The sequence below is a fragment of the Capra hircus genome, assembly GCF_001704415.2.
Source record: "Capra hircus breed San Clemente chromosome X unlocalized genomic scaffold, ASM170441v1, whole genome shotgun sequence".
NCBI classification, from domain to species: Eukaryota; Metazoa; Chordata; class Mammalia; order Artiodactyla; family Bovidae; genus Capra; species Capra hircus.
This window is the reverse complement of record NW_017189516.1, coordinates 53,270,097-53,293,154: the sequence shown is the minus strand read 5'-3', so window position 1 is coordinate 53,293,154 and position 23,058 is coordinate 53,270,097. Positions and strand designations below refer to the sequence as shown.

General features: G+C 39.0%; 1 protein-coding gene and 1 non-coding gene across 8 annotated transcripts in view; both read left to right on the top strand.

Moving 5' to 3' along the window:
* Nucleotides 1-23,058, top strand: part of REPS2 (RALBP1 associated Eps domain containing 2) — a 174,082-nt gene that overhangs the window by 65,061 nt on the left and 85,963 nt on the right. For 4 of the 7 annotated variants that reach the window (XM_018043959.1, XM_018043960.1, XM_018043961.1 and 1 more), the window contains exon 11: nucleotides 1,934-2,070. The exons of the other annotated variants lie outside the window; for them this stretch is intronic. In XM_018043959.1, the coding sequence (XP_017899448.1) occupies nucleotides 1,934-2,070 (137 nt within the window). The remainder of the gene's footprint in view (nucleotides 1-1,933; nucleotides 2,071-23,058) is intronic. 7 annotated transcript variants of the gene reach the window in all.
* On the top strand, nucleotides 20,020-20,091 carry TRNAC-GCA. The gene has a single exon. It is a non-coding gene; the product is annotated as a tRNA-Cys (tRNA).

Sequence of the window (23,058 nt, the reverse complement as noted above, 5' to 3'; positions counted from 1 at the left end):
TTTTTTTTTAATTCTGCTAGCTTCCTCTCTGTCTCTCAAAGCAAGTGAAATGACAAAATCTCAATCACACATTCTATTAATATTTCTGCCTAAATTTTATATATGATTCTTTTAGGGATTGTCCTCTTGGTTTAATTTGGATGTTGTTATTTTCACTATATCCAACTGGGTCTTTACTGAGACCATGAGAATCAAATTATTTGAATCCTCCTCTTTGAAATAACAAAACTTTTTAGAAATGTAAGGAGAAGGGAAATCACCCTTCTAATACTACTACATTCATTATTTTATTGAGTCCCTGCACATTTATATTTTAATTGGCTGTATTTATAGTTTTATAGTATCACTTATTGAATATACATTTACCTTTCTGTATAAAAATATAAATACACAGATTACATATGGAAGTAAAATGAAATAAGATACATGGTATGAGATTGTGTGCTCAAGTATATGTATATGTGTGTATATACCTGCACACGATTTATACATACCACATTATGTTTTCTTTCTTGAGTAAAAAATGTCACTAGAGCTATATCTGGCATAGAAAGTTCTTTCTAGCTAGAGTCGCTAATTTCCTTTTTTAATCAGGAGTTCCCATTTGAAAACTTTGTTGCCGTTTTCTGTGGATTTTTTTATTCTGCTTGAAAGAATCAGAGCACTCTTCCTGTTAGTTCTTGCCTGCCTTTGGCTTGGCATGTCTTGCAAGTTGTGTTACAAGGATCACTGCAAAAGCATAACATAGGTCATTATGGTGGCTTTATTAAAGATTGCAACATTGCATGATAAGCAAAACTCTGGACTACCACATAGAAACCTTGAGGAAGTTACTCAGGAAAATAAGAACTTGCTATGTCAAAAACTAGCTTTACCAAGAACTGAAGTTGCTTAAAAGTAATGAATAGATTCTAATTTCCTGAGTGCTACTGTAATAGCTAAATATCAAGGCAATTTCCTGAGGCTAATTTGTCTCTAGGACACATCTCTGACTCAAAGGTCATTTTCTTCTTTGGCATGAAGTTAGCTCAGAAGCTGAATAGAATAGACATAAGATGTATATATGCACTTCTTAGAAAGCCATAATGGGAACTCATCAACATAGTCCTCAGCAATAGACTAATGTACTTAGTTGAATTAATTTAGAAAATAAGCAGGACTCTAATAAATAGTCTACCTGCTCCTGTCCAAAGGTTTCTTCCCTGGCTCATAGACAGTGTCAAAGCATTTAAAAAATGGAATTTAGAAACTGAAATTGGAGTTTGAATGAAACGTATCTAAGTTGCTAATTTACCCAGTTCCTTTCTCATTAAATGCCATTAATTGGAATTATAATATCAGAAATTGCCTAGTTCCTGCCTTGTTATAGATTGAGTGACAGAAAAGGTTAAGAGGATGCTTTTGCTTTGAAATTTTGCCCAGACCTGTGTTTCTCATGATAAGACACCCAAGCCCCCTCAATCTGATTGATGTATGTTTTCCTTTCCTGAATTTCATTTGTGGCATATTCCGTTGAACATTTGATTCTTCTTCTCAGCTTATCTGTCCCAGTTCCATATGTGCCTGTTATCACATTTACATGTAAATAGGAGTCAGGTTCTGTGGTCAGTTAATACCATGAAGCCCTTCTATTAAAATATGGATGTACCTAACCAGATGCATTGACATGTTATTGTTATTAACAATTCCAATTGAAATGGATTTGAATTTACAGAAAGTGTTTCCTCTTGGGTAAGTTTAGGTCTAAGGGGGTGGGGTTGGGTGCTTGTTGCAGCTGGTGTGGCATTGAGGGGGCAGCAGGGACATGGCCTCTCTAGGAGCTCCACAGGCCTTGGCAGTCACTTAGACTTTTGTGGGTATTTTCCGTTTCAGCCCAATTTCAGATAGTAAAGCTTTGCTGTTTCCCTTCTGACCTTCCCTTATTTTGCTGCAGATCTTACTCTAGCACCTCCATAGAAGAGGCCATGAAAAGGGGCGAGGACCCTCCCACCCCGCCACCGCGGCCACAGAAAACCCATTCCAGAGCCTCCTCCTTGGATCTGAATAAAGTCTTCCAGCCCAGCGTGCCAGGTGAAGTGCCCTTCTGCACGCCAGCCCTTCCCTTTCTTGTTGGAGTTAGTGGATGGGTGTCGCCACAGAGGTCCAGAGAGTAAGCAGACCAGGCCCAACTGGCCTTCACGTGGCTGGGGTGTCCTTAGGTAGGAAGGCCCTTCTCGGCACATAGATACTGTGTGTCTGGAGCCTTGCCCACATTCACGATGGACCAGGAATTACAGAATTCTGTACCCAGAGGATGAAAATGCTTCATCCCCAGACAGCCCACTGAATGTTTGGCCAGGGTCTTGTTCTTTGCATCATCATGGTAATTTGTGTCCAGGATTGCCATCTCTTGTTTCCTCAGATGCTTATGCTGTTCTGTGAATGGTCTCGGTGATTATTGCCTGGCCAGAATTTTCTGCATTTTATACTTTTGGTGAAGATCCTGTGTCCTCCAAGTGTTAATGCTAAGGGGGGCTCTGCTTTCTAAGTGACCGATGATTAGGTGCTTGGTGTAGGTGTCTAAGGCAAGGGCTTCTTCAGATTGGTTGCTCTGGAGCTTCTGGGGATGGGACTTAATCAAATCAGCTGCTGTACAGCTGGGACAGGGGCGTTGTGGTTGTGTTCGCTCCCCTGGCACCCTGTGAAAAGGGGCTGTCCTCCTGGGGAGACTGTGGAAGCACAAATGGGAGCCGTACCTTGAAGGGAGCAAAGGTGCTAGCATACAGGGCTATCCAGAGTGTTATTTTGGGAGCCACAAGGGCCTTTCCATTGACTACTGCAGGCAAGCTATAAATGCAATAATTTCCTGGAACTTTTTTCTATATCTATCTGCATTTTAAATCAACCTCAGATGCTAGTGATTTGCAGGTGGTTATCCATTTGACTAAAGCAAGAAAAGACTCTCCTTGGCTCACACATTAGCATGATTGCTATGTCCTGACAGAGCTCAGCATGTTTTATTTGTTCTAATAAAGTACTCTCCTCACATAAAAGTTACAGATTGTTTTTTAATATACTAGAATCTGGAACTGTCTATGAAATTTGATTCTCTGCCATGAGTTCATCAGATAAAAATTTGTCTTGAATTTTCCCCCATACTTTGATCCAAATTCTGGCGTAATTTCATAGTAACTGGTATTTGGGGTGGGAGTAGGCACAGATGATGATGCTATAAAAATTTCACATGGCTCTGGTGGATGAAGACCTAGAAGATTTTTCTGTGGATGCAGGATTATTAAAACAATCTGGGAAGCTATCTCCATACATTTTCCTTGAGAGGAGAGAGGCTGGAAACATGCCCCCTCCCTCAGGCTATGTCTTTCCTCACGAGGAGTGCCAGCTGTGCTGGAGAATGGACGGGCCATGGCCTTTATGACGTGGCGCCCTAGAGTGGAGAGAGAACACTGAATTTGGAGTCTAGCCCAGCTACTTATCAACTATTTGATTTTTAGCAAGTGGCTTAATCTTTTCTGTATCTCAGATTCCTAATCTGGGAAACAGGGCCAACCCTCCAGAGAATTAATGGGATGTTGATGAAATAATAGACGTCATCCAAGTAGTGCCATGTTCAGGCCCTAGACTCTCACTCCTACTGAAGACCAATGGGGAGAGAGGGTCTGAGGAAGGTCCCTGACTCCCTGCCCCCGGTGGGACAGTTGTGTGACTCATTCTCCACAGTGCCTGGGATAGCTTGCAGGAGGACCAAGCCTTGGTGGCCTGTGGCAGTCACCTGTTCATTAACAGCTTCTCTGGGCCCACTGCCCTGCTTCCCTGTTGTGCTTGCCCCGCGCCTATATCAAATGCCTGCTCCTGAGAGTTTACACAGCTTCTCTTTACATCTCTGATGTTGATACAACTTCAAGGGAAAAGCATTTTGGTTTGATAAATGCCAAAGAATAGTTAGATGGGTGACATCTGTATTCGTACATTAATTCCATTATCTTCCTAGTACAGTTTACACAAATGAAATTTTAATGGGCAGTTTAAATTGATCACATGAGGATCATTTCTGTAGTATGACAAGCAGGGGACACCATTGCACCTACTTAATTTGTTTGCATGTGTGCTAATTCTCACAGGAAAGAACAAAGGTCTGTCTCAACTCTGTGGAATTTTAGTGTATTCCCTATTGCTAGAAATTACTTATTAAAATTTCTGACAGTCTAGGAAAACACAGGATAGAGTCTAAACCAGTTACCATAGCGCCCTTAGTGAGAACCGCGGTTCCCTTACAGTCACCCTCTGCTGCATTTGTCTTTATGTGTCACTCTAGCTAAGCTTGGTCACACAGCATGTGCTGTCATGTATCCTGAGCTTCCTCATCAACCCTCTCTCAACTTTTGTTTCTTTGTGCCTGTGTGGTGCAGATGTATGACGGTGGCAGTGGATTGCACCCCATGGGGGTTTCTCTCTCCCGGTCTGCCCCTCCCCCTTTGCCTCCTCCTTGTGTCTTCCTCACACCCCCCTCGTGTGTACTCTCCTCACTCGTTTCTCATGGGGTCCTTTGTGAGCCTCTCCCTTTTACCTCAGTGTTTACTCCTGCTCCTCTCTCCTCCCCTCCCCTTTTAGTTTATCTACTCCCCTCACCCCTTCACAGGTGTGGGCCTCTCTTTCCCAGGCTCCCCCCATCCTCTCGCTACCCTCATGTCACAAACATGGCAGAGGTTATTCATGACTTGGTAGCTATATCTTTGTTTCCTTGTGTACTTACTTTCTTTGGCTAAAATCGGAGATGCTGACTCAAAAGCCATATACCTTTGAAGTGTAAATACACATTGCCAAACCATGCTGTCAGAAAATTGTACCTATCAACTTACCCCACTGTAACATTGTCTGAGAATGTGTCCTCACACCCTCACTAGCACTGGCTAATGTTCATCTTTTTAATTGTTACCTATTAATGGGCAAATGTCTGCATTTCCTTGATTCCTAGTGAAGCCAAACATCTTTTCATATCATTATCAGGCATTAATATGTATTCTTTTGTGAATTCCTGTGTGGAGGCACACTTAGCTTCAGGTGTTCCTGCTCTGTTCCTAATCACAGTGACCACTTGTCTCCTCTTCATTTTCCCTATGAGATTCTGAGTCTGTCTTATCTCAGACACTTGGGAATGTGAAGATGACCCTGGGGAAGCTAAGCTAATTTGCTCCTTCGTGGGGTCCATATCCTCCCAGTCCCCAGTACCCCATCTTTTGGCTAACTTTATCACTTAAGACAGACTCTACCTAGGCCATGCTATTTATAAAAATAGAAGAATAAGAAAAAGTAAAGAAAATAGGGAAAGATAGTGTACCTTTTGAGAAATCTGCAGGTCAGGAAGCAACAGTTAGAACTGGACATGGAAAACAGGCTGGTTCCAAATAGGAAAAGGAGTACATCAAGGCTGTATATTGTCACCCTGCGTATTTAACTTATATGTAGACTACATCATGAGAAATGCTGGGCTGGAGGAAGCACAAGCTGGAATCAAGGTTGCTGGGAGAAATATCAATAACCTCAGATATGCAGATGACACCACCCTCTTGGCAGAAAGTGAAGAAGTAAAGAGCCTCCTGATAAAAGTGAGAGAGGAGAGTGAAAAGGTTGGCTTAAAGCTCAACATTCAGAAGACTAAGATCATGGCATCTGGTCCCATCACTTCATGGCAAACAGATAGGGAAACAGTGATAGACTTTATTTTCTTGGGCTCTAAAATCACTGCAGATGGTCACCGCAGCCATGAAATTATAAGATGCTTGCTCCTTGGAAGAAAAATTATGACCAGCCTAGACAGCATATTAGAAAGCAGAGACATTACTTTGCCAACAAAGGTCTGTCTAGTCAAGGCTATGGTTTTTCCAGTGGTCATGTATGGATGTGAGAGTTAGACTATAAAGAAAGCTGAGTGTCAAAGAACTGATGCTTTTGAACTGTGGTGTTGGAGAAGACTCCTGAGAGTCCCTTGGACTGCAAGGAGATCCAACCAGTCCATCCTAAAGGAAATCAGTCCTGGATATTCATTGGAAGGACTGATGCTGAGTCTGACACTCCAATACTTTGGCCACCTGATGTGAAGAACTGACTCATTGGAAAAGACCCTGATGTTGGGAAAGACTGAAGGAGGGAGGAGAAGGGGATGACAGAGGATGAGATGGTTGGATGGCATCACCAACTCAATGGACATGAGTTTGAGTAAACTCCGGGAGTTGGCAATGGACAGGGAGGCCTGGGATGCTGTAGTCCATGGGGTCACAAAGAGTTGGACACGACTGAGCAACTGAACTGAACTGAACTGAGTGTGCAATGAAATAAGATGTAAACTTGAGTTGAAAGGGACAGATAAAATTTTTTTTTACTTTTATTTAATTAATTAATTAATTAATTTTTATTTTTTTATTTATTTATTTTTAGTTTTTTTTTTTTAAAATTTTTAAATCTTTAATTCTTACATGCGTTCCCAAACATGAACCCCCCTCCCACCTCCCTCCCCATAACATCTCTCTGGGTCATCCCCATGCACCAGCCCCAAGCATGCTGTATCCTGCATCAGACATAGACTGGCGATTCAATTCTTACATGATAGTATACATGTTAGAATGCCATTCTCCCAAATCATCCCACCCTCTCCCTCTCCCTCTGAGTCCAAAAGTCCATTATACACATCTGTGTCTCTTTCCCTGTCTTGCATACAGGGTCGTCATTGCCATCTTCCTAAATTCCATATATATGTGTTAGTATACTGTATTGGTGTTTTTCTTTCTGGCTTACTTCACTCTGTATAATTGGCTCCAGTTTCATCCATCTCATCAGAACTGATTCAAATGAATTCTTTTTTATGGCTGAGTAATACTCCATTGTGTATATGTACCACAGCTTTCCTATCCATTCATCTGCTGATGGACATCTAGGTTGTTTCCATGTCCTGGCTATTATAAACAGTGCTGTGATGAACATTGGGGTACATGTGTCTCTTTCAATTCTGGTTTCCTCGGTGTGTATGCCCAGCAGGGGGATTGCTGGGTCATAAGGTAGTTCTATTTGCAATTTTTTAAGGAATCTCCACACTGTTCTCCATAGTGGCTGTACTAGTTTGCATTCCCACCAACAGTGTAGGAGGGTTCCCTTTTCTCCACACCCTCTCCAGCATTTATTGCTTGCAGATTTTTGGATTGCAGACATTCTTTTTTTTTTTTTTTTTTTATGTCTACATTTCTTTTTTTTTATTTTTTATTTTTTTTAATTTTGTTTATTTTTTTATTTTTTAAATTTTAAAATCTTTAATTCTTACATGCGTTCCCAAACATGAACCCCCCTCCCACCTCCCTCCCCACAACATCCCTCTGGGTCATCCCCGTGCACCAGCTCCAAGCATGCTGTATCCTGCATCAGACATAGACTGGCGATTCAATTCTTACATGATAGTATACATGTTAGAATGTCATTCTCCCAAATCATCCCACCCTCTCCCTCCCTCTGAGTCCAAAAGTCCATTATACACATCTGTGTCTCTTTCCCTGTCTTGCATACAGGGTCATCATTGCCATCTTCCTAAATTCCATATATATGTGTTAGTATACTGTATTGGTGTTTTTCTTTCTGGCTTACTTCACTCTGTATAATCGGCTCCAGTTTCATCCATCTCATCAGAACTGATTCAAATGAATTCTTTTTTACGGCTGAGTAATACTCCATTGTGTATATGTACCACAGCTTTCTTATCCATTCATCTGCTGATGGACATCTAGGTTGTTTCCATGTCCTGGCTATTATAAACAGTGCTGCGATGAACATTGGGGTACATGTGTCTCTTTCAATTCTGGTTTCCTCGGTGTGTATGCCCAGAAGTGGGATTGCTGGGTCATAAGGTAGTTCTATTTGCAATTTTTTAAGGAATCTCCACACTGTTCTCCATAGTGGCTGTACTAGTTTGCATTCCCACCAACAGTGTAGGAGGGTTCCCTTTTCTCCACACCCTCTCCAGCATTTATTGCTTGCAGATTTTTGGATCACAGCCATTCTGACTGGTGTGAAGTGGTACCTCATTGTGGTTTTGATTTGCATTTCTCTAATAATGAGTGATGTTGAGCATCTTTTCATGTGTTTGTTAGCCATCCGTATGTCTTCTTTGGAGAAATGTCTATTTAGTTCTTTGGCCCATTTTTTGATTGGGTCGTTTATTTTTCTGGAATTGAGCTGCAGGAGTTGCTTGTATATTTTTGAGATTAGTTGTTTGTCAGTTGCTTCATTTGCTATTATTTTCTCCCATTCAGAAGGCTGTCTTTTCACCTTGCTTATATTTTCCTTTGTTGTGCAGAAGCTTTTAATTTTAATTAGATCCCATTTGTTTATTTTTGCTTTTATTTCCAGAATTCTGGAAGGTGGATCATAGAGGATCCTGCTGTGATTTATGTCGGAGAGTGTTTTGCCTATGTTCTCCTCTTGGAGTTTTATAGTTTCTGATCTTACATTTAGATCTTTAATCCATTTTGAGTTTATTTTTGTGTACGGTGTTAGAAAGTGATCTAGTTTCATTCTTTTACAAGTGGTTGACCAGTTTTCCCAGCACCACTTGTTAAAGAGATTGTCTTTACTCCATTGTATATTCTTGCCTCCTTTGTCAAAGATAAGGTGTCCATATGTGTGTGGATTTATCTCTGGGCTTCCTATTTTGTTCCATTGATCTATATGTCTGTCTTTGTGCCAGTACCATACTGTCTTGATGACTGTGGCTTTGTAGTAGAGCCTGAAGTCAGGCAAGTTGATTCCTCCAGTTCCATTCTTCTTTCTCAAGATTGCTTTGGCTATTCGAGGTTTTTTGTATTTCCATACAAATCTTAAAATTATTTGTTCTAGTTCTGTGAAAAATGTGGCTGGTAGCTTGATAGGGATTGCATTGAATTTGTAAATTGCTTTAGGTAGTATACTCATTTTCAGTATATTGATTCTTCCAATCCATGAACATGGTATATTTCTCCATCTATTAGTGTCCTCTTTGATTTCTTTCATCAGTGTTTCATAGTTTTCTATATATAGGTCTTTAGTTTCTTTAGGTAGATATATTCCTAAGTATTTTATTCTTTTCGTTGCAATGGTGAATGGAATTGTTTCCTTAATTTCTTTTTCTACTTTCTCATTATTCGTGTATAGGAGTGCAAGGGATTTCTGTGTGTTGATTTTATATCCTGCAACTTTACTATATTCATTGATGAGCTCTAGTAATTTTCTGGTGGAGTCTTTAGGGTTTTCCATGTAGAGGATCATGTCATCTGCAAACAGTGAGAGTTTTACTTCTTCTTTTCCAATTTGGATTCCTTTTATTTCTTTTTCTGCTCTAATTGCTGTGGCCAAAACTTCCAGAACTATGTTGAATAGTAGCGGTGAAAGTGGACACCCTTGTCTTGTTCCTGACTTTAGGGGAAATGCTTTCAATTTTTCACCATTGAGGATAATGTTTGCTGTGGGTTTGTCATAGATAGCTTTTATTATGTTGAGGTATGTTCCTTCTATTCCTGCTTTCTGGAGAGTTTTTATCATAAATGGATGTTGAATTTTGTCAAAGGCCTTCTCTGCATCTATTGAGATAATCATATGGTTTTTATTTTTCAATTTGTTAATGTGGTGAATTACATTGATTGATTTGCGGATATTGAAGAATCCTTGCATCCCTGGGATAAAGCCCACTTGGTCATGGTGTATGATCTTTTTAATGTGTTGTTGGATTCTGATTGCTAGAATTTTGTTGAGGATTTTTGCATCTATGTTCATCAGTGATATTGGCCTGTAGTTTTCTTTTTTTGTGACATCTTTGTCAGGTTTTGGTATTAGGGTGATGGTGGTCTCATAGAATGAGTTTGGAAGTTTACCTTCCTCTGCAATTTTCTGGAAGAGTTTGAGGAGGATAGGTGTTAGCTCTTCTCGAAATTTTTGGTAGAATTCAGCTGTGAAGCCGTCTGGACCTGGGCTTTTGTTTGCTGGAAGATTTCTGATTACAGTTTCAATTTCCATGCTTGTGATGGGTCTGTTAAGATTTTCTATTTCTTCCTGGTTCAGTTTTGGAAAGTTGTACTTTTCTAAGAATTTGTCCATTTCTTCCACGTTGTCCATTTTATTGGCACATAATTGCTGATAGTAGTCTCTTATGATCCTTTGTATTTCTGTGTTGTCTGTTGTGATCTCTCCATTTTCATTTCTAATTTTATTGATTTGATTTTTCTCTCTTTGTTTCTTGATGAGTCTGGCTAATGGTTTGTCAATTTGATTTATCCTTTCAAAAGAACCAGCTTTTGGCTTTGTTGATTTTTGCTATGGTCTCTTTTATTTCTTTTGCATTTATTTCTGCCCTAATTTTTAAGATTTCTTTCCTTCTACTAACTCTGGGGTTCTCCAATTCTTCCTTTTCTAGTTGCTTTAGTTGTAGAGTTAGGTTATTTATTTGACTTTTTCTTGTTTCTTGAGGTATGCCTGTATTGCTATGAACTTTCCTCTTAGCACTGCTTTTATAGTGTCCCACAGGTTTTGGGTTGTTGTGTTTTCATTTTCATTAGTTTCTATGCATATTTTGATTTCTTTTTTGATTTCTTCTGTGATTTGTTGGTTATTCAGAAGTGTGTTGTTCATCCTCCATATGTTGGAATTTTTAATAGTTTTTCTCCTGTAATTGAGATCTAATCTTAATGCATTATGGTCAGAAAAGATGCTTGGAATGATTTCGATTTTTTTTAATTTATCAAGGTTACATTTATGGCCCAGGATGTGATCTATCCTGGAGAAGGTTCCATGAGCACTTGAAAAAAAGGTGAAATTCATTGTTTTGGGGTGAAATGTCCTATAGATATCAATTAGGTCTAACTGATCTAATGTATCTTTTAAAGTTTGCGTTTCATTGTTAATTTTCTGTTTAGTTGATCTGTCCATAAGTGTGAGTGGGGTATTAAAGTCTCCCACTATTATTGTGTTATTGTTGATTTCCCCTTTCATACTTGTTAGCATTTGTCTTACATATTGCGGTGCTCCTATATTGGGTGCATATATATTTATAATTGTTATATCTTCTTCTTGGATTGTTCCTTTGATCATTATGTAGTGGCCTTCTTTGTCTCTTTTCACAGCCTTTGTTTTAAAGTCTATTTTATCGGATATGAGTATTGCCACTCCTGCTTTCTTTTGGTCTCTATTTGCGTGGTATATCTTTTTCCAGCCCTTCACTTTCAGTCTGTATGTGAGGGACAGATAAAATTAATCCAGTGTTTTTAAAAATGAGAATCACAGGGCTATGAAAAACACAGTGAATGAGGATAAGTTGCTGAGTCAGAGTAGCCTAGAGTGTAGTGATAGTGTGGAGAAGAAAGAGGATGGAGAAAAGATGCAAAGAAGCAAGCATGAGAGCAGGAAATGAAGGAAAAGGTGAGATGGTTGTTGTATGGGAGTGATGATGTTTATACAGAGGGTGAAGCAAATAGGGTAAAAGCCTGTAGAGACCAAGGGGAGGAGAGTTTGCAGACTCGGTTTAGGATTCTTGGGAAGGAAGGAATAACTTGGAAGTGGGTGGTATTAATGCCTTCAAATTTATGACGATAGGTAACATGATATAGAAAATAATGAAGGGCTGATTTAGATTGTGAGTTTATAGAAATGAATGAGCTCAACTCTGGCTGCAGGTGACAGTTGGCTTTAATTTGGTGTCTATGAAGAGGATATGAATATGTGATTTATAGGATTCTGGGTATCATAGAGTTCCAGATAGATATGTGCTGGCATTATATCAAAAATGTGTGTTTTCATAGGAAGAAATTGACATAATAGGGTCACTGTGTGGAAAAGGGAACTCATCTTTGTCACAGCTGTTCCAGGCCTTGGATCCACCCTTTTGCTGTCCCATGCAGCTGTTCTGTTAGAAAAAAAATGAACAAGAAGATCTAAGGAAGTGATGATGCAAGTGTACAAAATCTAGAGGCAGTCAAACCCTGGACTTCCTCAGTGAGGTTTAGATATTATAGCTCTATACTTAGAGCCATGAAACACATGTTGTTGTTGTTCAGTCGCTCAGTTGTGTCCAACTCTGCAACCCCGTGGACTGCAGAATGTCAGACTTCCCTGTCCTTCACCATCTCCAAGAGCTTGCTCAAACTCATGTCCATTGAGTCGGTGATGCCATCCAACCATCTCATGCTCTGTTGTCCCCTTCTCCTCTTGCCTTCAATCTTTCCCAGCATCAGGGTGTTTTCTAATGAGTCAGCTCTTTGCATCAGATGCCCAAAGTATTGGAGCGTCAGCCTCAGCATCAGTCCTTCCAATGAACACCCAGGACTGATCTCCTCTAGGATATACTGGTTGGATCTTTTTGCAGTCCAAGGGGCTCTCAAGAGTCTTCTCCAACAACACAGTTCAAAAGCATCAATTCTTTGGTGTTCAGCCTTCTTTATGGTTCAACTCTCACATCCGTACATGACTACTGGAAAAACCATAGCTTTGACTATACCAACCTTTGTCAGCAAAGTAATGTCTCTGCTTTTTAAATATGTTGTCTAGGTTGATCATAGCTTTTCTTCCAAGGAGCAAGTGTCTTTTAATTTCTTGGCTTCAGCCACCATCTGCAGTGATTTTGGAGCCCAAGAAAATGAAGTCTCTCCCTGTTTCCACTGTTTCCCCATCTATTTGCATGAAGTGATGGGACTAGATGCCATGAACTTAGTTTCTTGAATGCTGAATTTTAAGCCAGTTTTTTCACTCTCCTGTTTCACCTTCATCAAGAGGCTCTTTAGTTCCTCTTCGCTTTCTGCCGTATAACATATAATATTACTGAAATTCCTATAAGAAAAATCAACACAGTGAAGATAATACTTTCTAGACTTTAACTTCCTTTTCCTCACTGAAACAGTTGTTTTCATAAGGTTTTTACCCCCCTCATGAAAGGGTTTCGTTTGTGACTGTGAGGGGTGAAAAGGCCCCTCCTCCCACTCTTGACACTGCCCTACCTCTTCCAAAGTCTTGAGTTTGCATCCTGAGGTTGCTATAGTGACAGCCAGCTGCTTCAGTGCCACATATAGCACCGTTTCAACCACTGAACCTCCACCGACAGGAGCAGCAGAAATTGTGGAGGGAGATGTAGCTATCCTTTTAGAGCTTCAAACCAGGAGCCTTCATCATGTCCACACAAATGTAAGTGGAAAACTTAGTCTCTTGGATAGTGTTAGCTGCCAGGCAGTGCAAAATGAAGTCCCTGGCAGGGCCATAACTTCCCAGTGCCACACTGCTTATTTTAAGCGAGGAGACCAAGTGTTGGTGGACAGCTCTTTCCACCACATCCTGTATGGTCGAGGACATTGAGAGCCACATGTTAAAACCATTACCTTGGCCATCAAAAACCAAGGTTGGTATCTGCCCATGGGTAGCTAATGTCCTCTCTCTGCTTTAGACATACTGATAATAAAAGTTCATTCCATTGTTAAGAAATTACCATGAACTATACAGTCCATGGAATTCTCCAGGCCAGAATACTGGAGTGGGTAGCCTTTCCTTTCTCCAGGGGATCTTCCCAACCCAGGGATTGAACCCAGGTCTTCCGCATTGCAGGCAGATTGTTTACCAGCTGAGCCACAAGGGAAGCCCAAGAATACTGGAGTGGGTAGCCTATCCCTTCTCCAGCAGATCTTCTTGACCCAGGAATCGAACTGGGGTCTCCTGCATTGCAGGCAGATTCTTTATCAACTGAGCTATCAGGGAAGCCCCAAGGTCACACGTATATTACAATCATGGGCTTCCCTTTCCCAGATGGTAAAGAATTGCTTACAGTGCAGAACTGGGTTCGATTTCTGGGTCAGGAAGATCCCGTGGAGAAGGGAATGGCAACCCACTCCAGTATTATTGCCTGGAGAATCCCATGGACAGAGGAGCCTGGCAGGCTATAACCCATGGGATCACAAAGAGTTGGACATGACTGAGTGACTAACACTTTCACTTTCATATGTTATAATTATTTTTTAAGTGGATAAATCAAGATTTTTAGTTGGAGTTTAATATCAAACTCTCAACAATTAATAGAATGAAGATACGGACAAGTAGAAGGATATGTTCAGTCGCTAAGTCATGTCTGACTGACTCTTTGTGACCCCATGGATGCATGCCAGCCTTCCCTGTCCTTCACCATCTCCTGGAGTTTGCTCAAACTCATGTCCATTGAGTCAGTGACGCCATAGTAGGCCTGAAAAGCACTGTGAACCAGTTCAACATAATTAAGATTTATATAGTTTTCACAGAACAGGATACAAATTCAAGTTCCCATAGACTATAAACTGGGAGATACTGGAGCATGTCCAGGGACATGAAACAAGGTGCAAAAATTTCATGGTCTAAAAGTATTGAATTCATGTGGAATCTGTTCTCTTATCACTTGAAATTAAGCTAGAAATCAATGTTAAAAGATACATGAAAATAATCCACGTATTTTCAAGTGTAGTTTGACATTTACCAAGAGAAACCTTTGACTTAGCCATAGAAAGCCTCAGGAAAGTTAAAAGACTGCAAAAACGCAGAGAGTTATTACAGAGAAGAAAGCATTTAAATGAGAAATTAATGTCAAAATGAGAAGTTAATATAAAAGATACTTTAAAAAATCCCATTTATTTGGAAATTAAATGTCCTTTTTTAAATATATCCAAGAAGATAGATGTTTTTGATGGGTGTATCTAAGAAGCCATAATAAGGAAAATTAGGAAATACTTATAAAGAATAAAAATGAAAAGAGAATTCACCAGAGTTTGTTGCATGCAGCTGAACCTGCTCAATGCAGTTAAATACAATGTGGAGTCTTGAATAAGGTATGAAAACAAATAATGGACACTAGCATAAAGTTTTGTGAATTTGAACTTTGCTTATTACTGTATCACATGTTAATTTCCTGTTTTTTTTTTTAACAACAGTATTTCTTTATATCCTTGGAATTGGATTAGAAGTTTCAAGGCTCATTAAATTTTTATTTTGAGATAAATTTTCTAGATGTTTAGCAGTAATACTAGATGCTGGAATACCTGAAACTGTCAAAATTTTGAGTGAATATAAATTAGAAATCTAGCATTCCATTCATAGTAAATCAAAATGTCATAAATTTTTTAGCTAGGCAAAAATTCATAAAGTTGCTAAAATATATATATTATACATACTGTTTGTATGTATTCAAAAGCTTTTCTACCACACTTGATAAAGACTTGAGAAAGAACAACAACAGCAACAAAAAGAGATGGAGAAATTGGAAAACATAAACTAAATGAAGTGGAAACACTGAGTACAAAATAGAAAAAATGAAACAAGTTAGATAAAAGTAACAGATCATCATATAGTCCAGTTGTTTTTAAACATGGCTGCTCATTGGAAACACATCTGCAGCTTTGGAGAAAAAAAGCAATACCTGGCATTTGTATTTTTCAAAACATTCCAAGTTAATTCTGATATGCATCTGAATTTTAAAAAGTGATTATAAGTGTTTCTATTAAATGGTAGTTTTAGTGATATAGAATTGTATTATTTTCTGTTAATCATTCATGATACGATGCTATTAAGCAAATAAAAGTTACATAATCATTATAGTAAAAGATGTTTATCAATTTTCACAATCAATAACCAGATTAAAAAAGATAATTATAATTGCAAACTGTAATGGAAACACAATTACCCTAACTATATAAAATAATTATATATAATTTGGAGAATTAAGTAGAGTGATGTGGTAAGTGGAAATGCGTACATGCACATGTTTTCATCTGCCCAGCCAGTCTATGTCTTTTGGTTGATGCATTTAATCTGTTTACAGTTAGCGTAATTATTGATATATATGATTCTATTACCATTTTCTTAATTGTTTTGGGTTTACTTTGTAAAGATCTTTTCCTTCTCTTGTGTGTCCTTCCTAAAGAAGTTCATTTAGCATTTGTTGTAAAGCTGGTTTGGTGGTGCTGAATCCTCTTAACCTTTTGCTTGTCTGGAAAGCTTTTGGTTTCTCCATCAAACCTGAAGGAGAGTCTTGCTGGGTAGTGTCTTCTTGGTTGTAGGTTCTTCCCTTTCATCACTTTAAATATATCATGCTATTGCCTTCTGGCTTGTAGAATTTCTGTTGAGCAATCAGCTGATAACCTCATGGGATTTCCCTTATATGTTATTAATACTTGTATTGCCTTTGTTGCTTTCAATATTTTTCTTTGTTTTTAATTTTTGTCATTTTGATTACTATGTGTCTCAATGTGTTCCTCCGTGGATTTATCTTGCCTGGGATTCTGTGCTTCCTGGACTTGGTTGATTATTTCCTTTTCCAAGTTAGGGAAGTTTTCAGCTATTCTCCAGATATTTTCTCGGGTCCTTTCTCTCTTTCTGTTCTCCTCTGGGACCCCTATAATGCGAATGTTCATGTATTTAATGTTGTTCCAGAGGTCTCTTAGGCTGACTTCATTTCTTTTCATTCTTTTTTTCTGTATTCTGTTCTGTGGCAGTGATTTCCATCATTCTGTCCTCCAGCTTACCTATCCATTCTTTTGCCTTAGTTATTCTGCTATTGATTCCTTTTAGTGTACTGTTCATCTTTGTTTGTTCTTTAGTTCTTATAGATCTTTGGTAAAGATTTCTTGCATCTTTTCCATTCTTTCCCCAAGATCCTGGATCATCTTCACTATCATTATTCTGAATTCTTTTTCTGGAAGGTTGCCTATCTTCAGAGCTTCCTTGGTGGCTCAGATGGTAAAGAATCCACCTGCAATGCAGGAGACCCGGGTTCAATCCCAGGGTTAGGAAGATCTCTTGGAGAAACCAATGACTGCCAACTCCAGTATTCTTGCCTGGAGAATTCCATGGACAGAGGAGCCTGCCAGGCTACAGTCCATAGCGTTGCAAAGAGTTGGACATGACTAAAGCGACTTAGCACACATGCATGCCTATCTCCAATTCATTTAATTGTTTTTCTGAGGTTTTATCTTGTTCCTTCATCTGGAACATAACCTTCTTCTTTTTCATTCTGATTAATTTTTACATTGGGGTTTTTGTTTCAGCCACTGTGGTTCTTCTTGCTTCTGTCTGTCCTCTGGTGGATGAGGCTAAGAGACTTGTGTAAGCTTCCTAATGAGAGGGACTGGGAAAAACTGGGTCTTGCTGGTGGGCAGGGCTAGTGCTCCCTAAGACTTTAATCCAATTATCTGCTGATGGGTCTGGTTGTACTCCCTGTCAGTTGTTTGGCCTGAGGTGACCCAGCCCTGGGCTATGTGGCTGCTATTGTAGGGTTCATGGCAACTTCTAAGAGGACTTAAGCCAAGGGCTAGCTTACCAGACTGTCACTGCCAGTACCTCCCATTCCCACAGCAAGCCACTGCCAACCCACACCTCTGGTTCAGTCTCCTGTGAGGTCATTGCTCCTTTTCTCTGGGTCTTGGTGTGTACATGATTTTGTTTCTGCCTTCCAAGAGTGGAGTCTCTGTTTTCCCCAGTCCTGTGAAAGTCCTGTAATCAGATCCTGCTGGCCTTCAAAGTGACATTCCCAGGGGATTCCCAGTCCCTTTGCTGGATTCCCAGGCTGGGAAGCCTGATGTGAGGCTCAGAACCTTCACAACAGTGGAAAAACTTTTTTGGTATTATTGTTCTTCAGTTTGTGGGTCACCCACATGGCAGGTATGGGGTTTGATTTTATCGGTTTCTACCTCTCCTACCATCTCGTTGTGGCTTCTTCTTTGTCTTTGGACATGGGTTTTTTTTTTTTTTTTTTTTTTGGTGTGTTCCAGTGTTCTCTTGATGGTTGTTCAACAGCTAGTTGGGATTTTGGTGTTCTCTCAGGAGCAGATGAGTTCGTGTCTTCCCATTCTGCCATCTTGAACTGGAAGAACTACTTGTTACTTTTTAAAATCTAGTAGAATTATGGGATTCCTGCCCCATGCCCAGACTTTTGGGTCCTCAGTACATAGCCAGTCAAGGGTTCAGTTTGGTAGTCTGGACAATTTCTTTTTTTAAAATGACAGCTTTATTGAGATATAGTCCACATTCTATAGAATTGACCCTTTAAATTTGTACAATTCAATGACTTTTTAGTATGTTCATAGCGTCGTACAGCCACAGGGCATTTTCACCACCCCCAGTGAAACCCCATACCTATTAGCAATCATTCTCCACCCACCTCTTCTCTCCCCCTGGCTGTGGGGAAGCACTACCTACTTTCTGTGTCTATGAATTTGCCTGTTCTGGACATTTCATATTAATGGAATCATACAATATATGGTCTTTTGTGACAAGCTTCTTTCTCTTAGCATCATGTTTACAAGGTTTATCCATGAAACAGAATGAATCAGTGCTTTAATAATTTTATGGGTGAATAATATTACATTGTTGTATGGGTATGGCACATTTTATTTATCCATTTATCAGTTAATAGACATTTCAGTTGTTTCTCCTTTTTGTCTATTATGAATAATATAGGTATAAACATTCATCTACAAGTTTTTGTATAAACATATATTTTTCTTTTTCTTGGGCATCTATGTGAGTAGAATTTCTGAGTTCTATGTTAAGTCTTTGTCAAACATTTTGAGAAACTACTGAGCTATTTTCCAAAGCAGCTGTACTATTTTACCATCCCATAAGCTATGTATGAGGATTATAATTCCTTCATATCCTTGAAACCTTTCATATTGTCTTTCCTTTATTTTTTAGCCATCCTAGTAGGTATGAAGTGATATCTTTTTATGGTTTTTATTTACATTTTCTAATGACTGATGATGTCAAATATCTTTTCATGTGCTTTTTGGCTACATTTATATCATCTCTGGAGAAATGTCTATTCAGAATCTTTGTCATTTTTAAAATTGGTTTGTCTTTTTTTGTTATTGAGTTGTAAGGGTTTTTTTTTTAATATATATTCTGGATGTAAGTCCCTTTTCAGATACATGATTAACAAATATTTTCCCTCATTTTGTGGGTTGTCCTTTCACCCTTTTTGATGATGTTCTTTGAAGTACAAAAGTGCTTAATTTTGATGAAGTCCACCTTATCTGTTTTTCTTTTCTCATTTGTGCTTTTGGTGTCATATCTAAGAAACAATGCCTAACTCAAGGTCACAAAAATTTACTCCTGTTTTCTTGAAGTTTTTTATATTTTTAGCTCTTGCATTAGGTCTGTGATCCATTTGAGGTGGTTTTTGTATATAGGGGTCCAAATTATTTTTTTTGCATATGACTATTCAGTTGTCCCAGCACCATTTGTTGACAAAATGATTAACTCCTAGGTTAGTTTTCCTGGTATCTTTTTGAAAATCAGTGACCATAATATAAGGGTTTATTTCTTGACTCTTAATTCTATTCCATTGATCTGTATGTCTTTCCTTATGCCAGTACCATACTATATTGATTATTCCAGAATTGTAATGTTTTGAATTTGGAAAGTATGTAACTACCCACTTTATTCTTCTTTTTCAAGATTGTTCTGGTTATTCTGGGTCCCTTGGATTTTCATATGAAATTTAGAATCAGCTTGTTAATTTCTGTAGCTGGGATTTTGTTGGGAAATGTATTGAATCTGTAGGTAAGTTTGGTTAATATTACTATCTTCATATTTCTACCCCCCAACTTTATTGAGGTTAATTGACAAATAAAATTTGTTTAAATATATATTAAAAATGTATACATATATATAGTACAACTTGATATGTTTCATTTTAACAGTGTTAAGTCTTCTAGTTGTAATGGATGTATTTCCATTTATATGAGTATTTAGTTTCATTCAACAATGTTTTGTGATTTTCAGCATACAAATTTCACTTCTTCAAATTCTTAGCCCTCTGTATCCTCAGTTTGTGCATCTACTGATTCAACCAATTGTGGACTGAAAGTATTAGAGAAAATAATACAGAAAGTTCTATACAACAAAGTTTGACATGTCATTTACATTGTAGTAGATATTATAAGTAATCTAGAGTTAATTTAAAATATATGTGAGGATGTGCATAGGTTATATGCAAGTTCTACATCATTTTAAGCTTCCCTGGTGGCTCAGATGGTAAAGCGTCTGCCTGCAATGCAGGAGACCCAGGTTCAATTCCTGGGTCGGGAAGATCCCCTGGAGAAGGAAATGGCAATCCACTGCAGCACTCTTGCCTGGAAAATCCCATGGATGGAGCATCCTTGGATTTTTGTATCCACAGAGGGTTGTGGATTCAGTCCCACAGGGATACTGAGGAATGACTGTATTTTATTTATTTTAAGATTTTATCCTAAAGGAAATTATTTAATTTCATTTTTGCAGTCTTCATTGTTGGTGTATAGAAATATAATTTTTTTTGGTATACTGATCTTTTATATTGAAACTTTGTTGAATTTGTCTATTAGTTGTCTGGGCATGTACTGTCCTTAACTTAGATTAATGAGGTAGGGAACATACTCATTATTGGACTTCTAACTGCTTATCTAATCTTGTATCTGTCCACAAATCGAAGAGGAAATCCCTTTGAATGTTTAGGAAACACCAGCTTCCCTGGGGGCTCAGCGGTAAAGTATTGCTATCTAAATAGCAATGCCAATGCAGGAGATGCGGGTTTGATCCCTGGGTCGAGAAGATCCCCTGGGAAAGGAAATGGCAACCCATTCCAATATTCTTCTCTGAGAAACCCTACAGACAGAGGAGCCTGGCGAGCTACAGTCCATGGGGTTGCAAGAGGGTCAGACCCAAATGAGTGACAGCAACAACAACTTTGAAAGAATCATTATTGAAAGTATCCAGTCTTCTGTCATATGTGAAACTAATTGATTTAGTCCCATTTGTTGAGTAGTAAATTCTTTATCCATCAGTATGCTGTATCCATTCTGTCCTAAGCAAGGTTTCCCTATTTGCAACAGGTTTTTTTTTGGGGGGGTGGCGATTCTCTACTCCATTAACACTAACTCCATTACTACTAGATAGCAGAATGAGAATGGCTGTTAAGAATTTGAGGCTTACTTTTTTTTAAAATTTTAATATAAATTTATTTATTTTAATTGGAGGCTAATTACTTTACAATATTGTATTGGTTTTGCCATACATCAACATGAATCCACCATGGTGTACACGTGTTGAGGCTTACTTTGTACAAAGGATATATTTAAACCACTTTATATGCATTATCTCTTATTCTCACAACAATCCTAATGAGGTACATGCTATTTGATCCTTATTGTAGAGATGCAGAAACTGAAGTGCAGAAGTTAATTTGGCCAAGGTTATGGAGGTAGTTTATGGTGGAGCTAGGCTTAAACTTGTGCAGTCCAATGCTGGAGCCTAAACTCTGTTGCTTCAAGAAGGGGCAAGTATTTCTCTTCTCTCTACCCTACTTGCCTCTCTGAAGTTGTCTACTTAACCAGATGTTTACTAGGCATGTCTCTCTCTCTCTTCAGCTGCCTCTGCTGCAGATTGAGTTCTTAGAGAGGGTAGAAGGCAAAATGCTATTATTCCTGCTGGTCACAGGCCTCACCCTGCTTCACTAACCAGCTGAGGACCGGAATTCATCTCCAGACCTGGGCAATTGGCTGCCACTGCAGTCATTTGTCTTTGAAGGGCCAGGGAATGCCTTCCAGTTTCCTAGACCTCAGTCCTTGCTTTCAGGCCTGCTCTTGTTTGTGGAGGGATCTATTGTGAGAAGTAACACACTCACAACTCATAGCGATAGAACGTTAAAATTTCCCATTGCACTTCTCAGTAGTTGATAGATGAAAGGTGTTGGCTGCATATAGTGTCACTTTGTCATGAGCTATGAAGTCTAGAAGTTTATTTAAACATAGAGAAATAGATGTGAATGGGCTGTTGGGCTTGATGAATATTTTTGAAGGTTAAAACACAGTTCAGGTGATTGAAGTTTATCTGTGCCAGTGTTCAGCGTGTTCATCCAGACTCATGCCAACTTCAGCCTTTCGAAGCTGTGGTTGTAGTGTACTTTCTTTGGCTTTTTTTTTTTTTTTTTCTTTTCCTGGTTCCGTTCTCCATTTGTAGGGGTTTGAAATGATGCTGAAGCTGAAACTCCAGTACTTTGGCCACATGAGAAGACTTGACTCATTGGAAAAGACTCTGATGCAGGGAGGGATTGGGGGCAGGAGGAAAAGGTGACAAGAGAGGATGAGATGGCTGGATGGCATCACTGACACGATGGACGCGAGTCTGAGTGAACTCAGGGAGTTGGTGATAGACAGGGAGGCCTGGCGTACTGCGATTCATGGGGTCGCAAAGAGTCGGACATGACTGAGCGACTGAACTGAACTGAGCTGAACTTCTTTTCCAATAAGCTATGTGAAAGTTTCTCTAGTACCAGTGTATGATTTGTATCTGTAGAAGACAAAAAGCTGGAGGTTTACAAAGGCTTGCCGAGGTGAAGGTGCAGCTGGGCCTGCCATTGGGTACTTTCTCTTTTGGATCCACTTTCCAGTTTTACAGGCATCCCTGCTGGCTAAGTGCTTTAACGAGGGGAGGAACGGGACCAGAGTGTTTGAATGATGTGGTGGGAGATGTTAGTATAACCTTTGTTTTTAAAATGCTTAAAAAACATGTTTAAGTAATAGAAAAATACATTTTTGTATGTAAAATTCACACATTACTGATGTGCCCCCTTAACTTCATCCCCACCAAACCTAGTGCCCTCCCCTGCGAATGTATTTCTCTGACATTTTCTGGTGCATTTATTAATGTACATGTGTACCTATGACATCATTTTCATGTTTTTTGTATTTAAAATAATTGGCATCACATTGTGCATGTTTCCCCCATGCTTTTGCATACTATGTTATTTCTTGAAGATACATCCATGTCAGGACTGGTAATTTTGTCATTCTTTTATACATGTTCTGTACTCTGGCTACTCTGTTAAAAACTGTATTATGGAAATTTTTTAAATGTGTGTAAAAGTAGAGAACCCCCACCCCCAGGTTATTTTGAAGCAAATCTCAGGTGGTGTAATAGTTTCATACATCAGTTCAGTTCAGTCCAGTCACTCAGTCGTGTCCGACTCTTTGCGACCCCATGGACTATAGCATGCCAGGCTTCCCTGTCCCATCACCA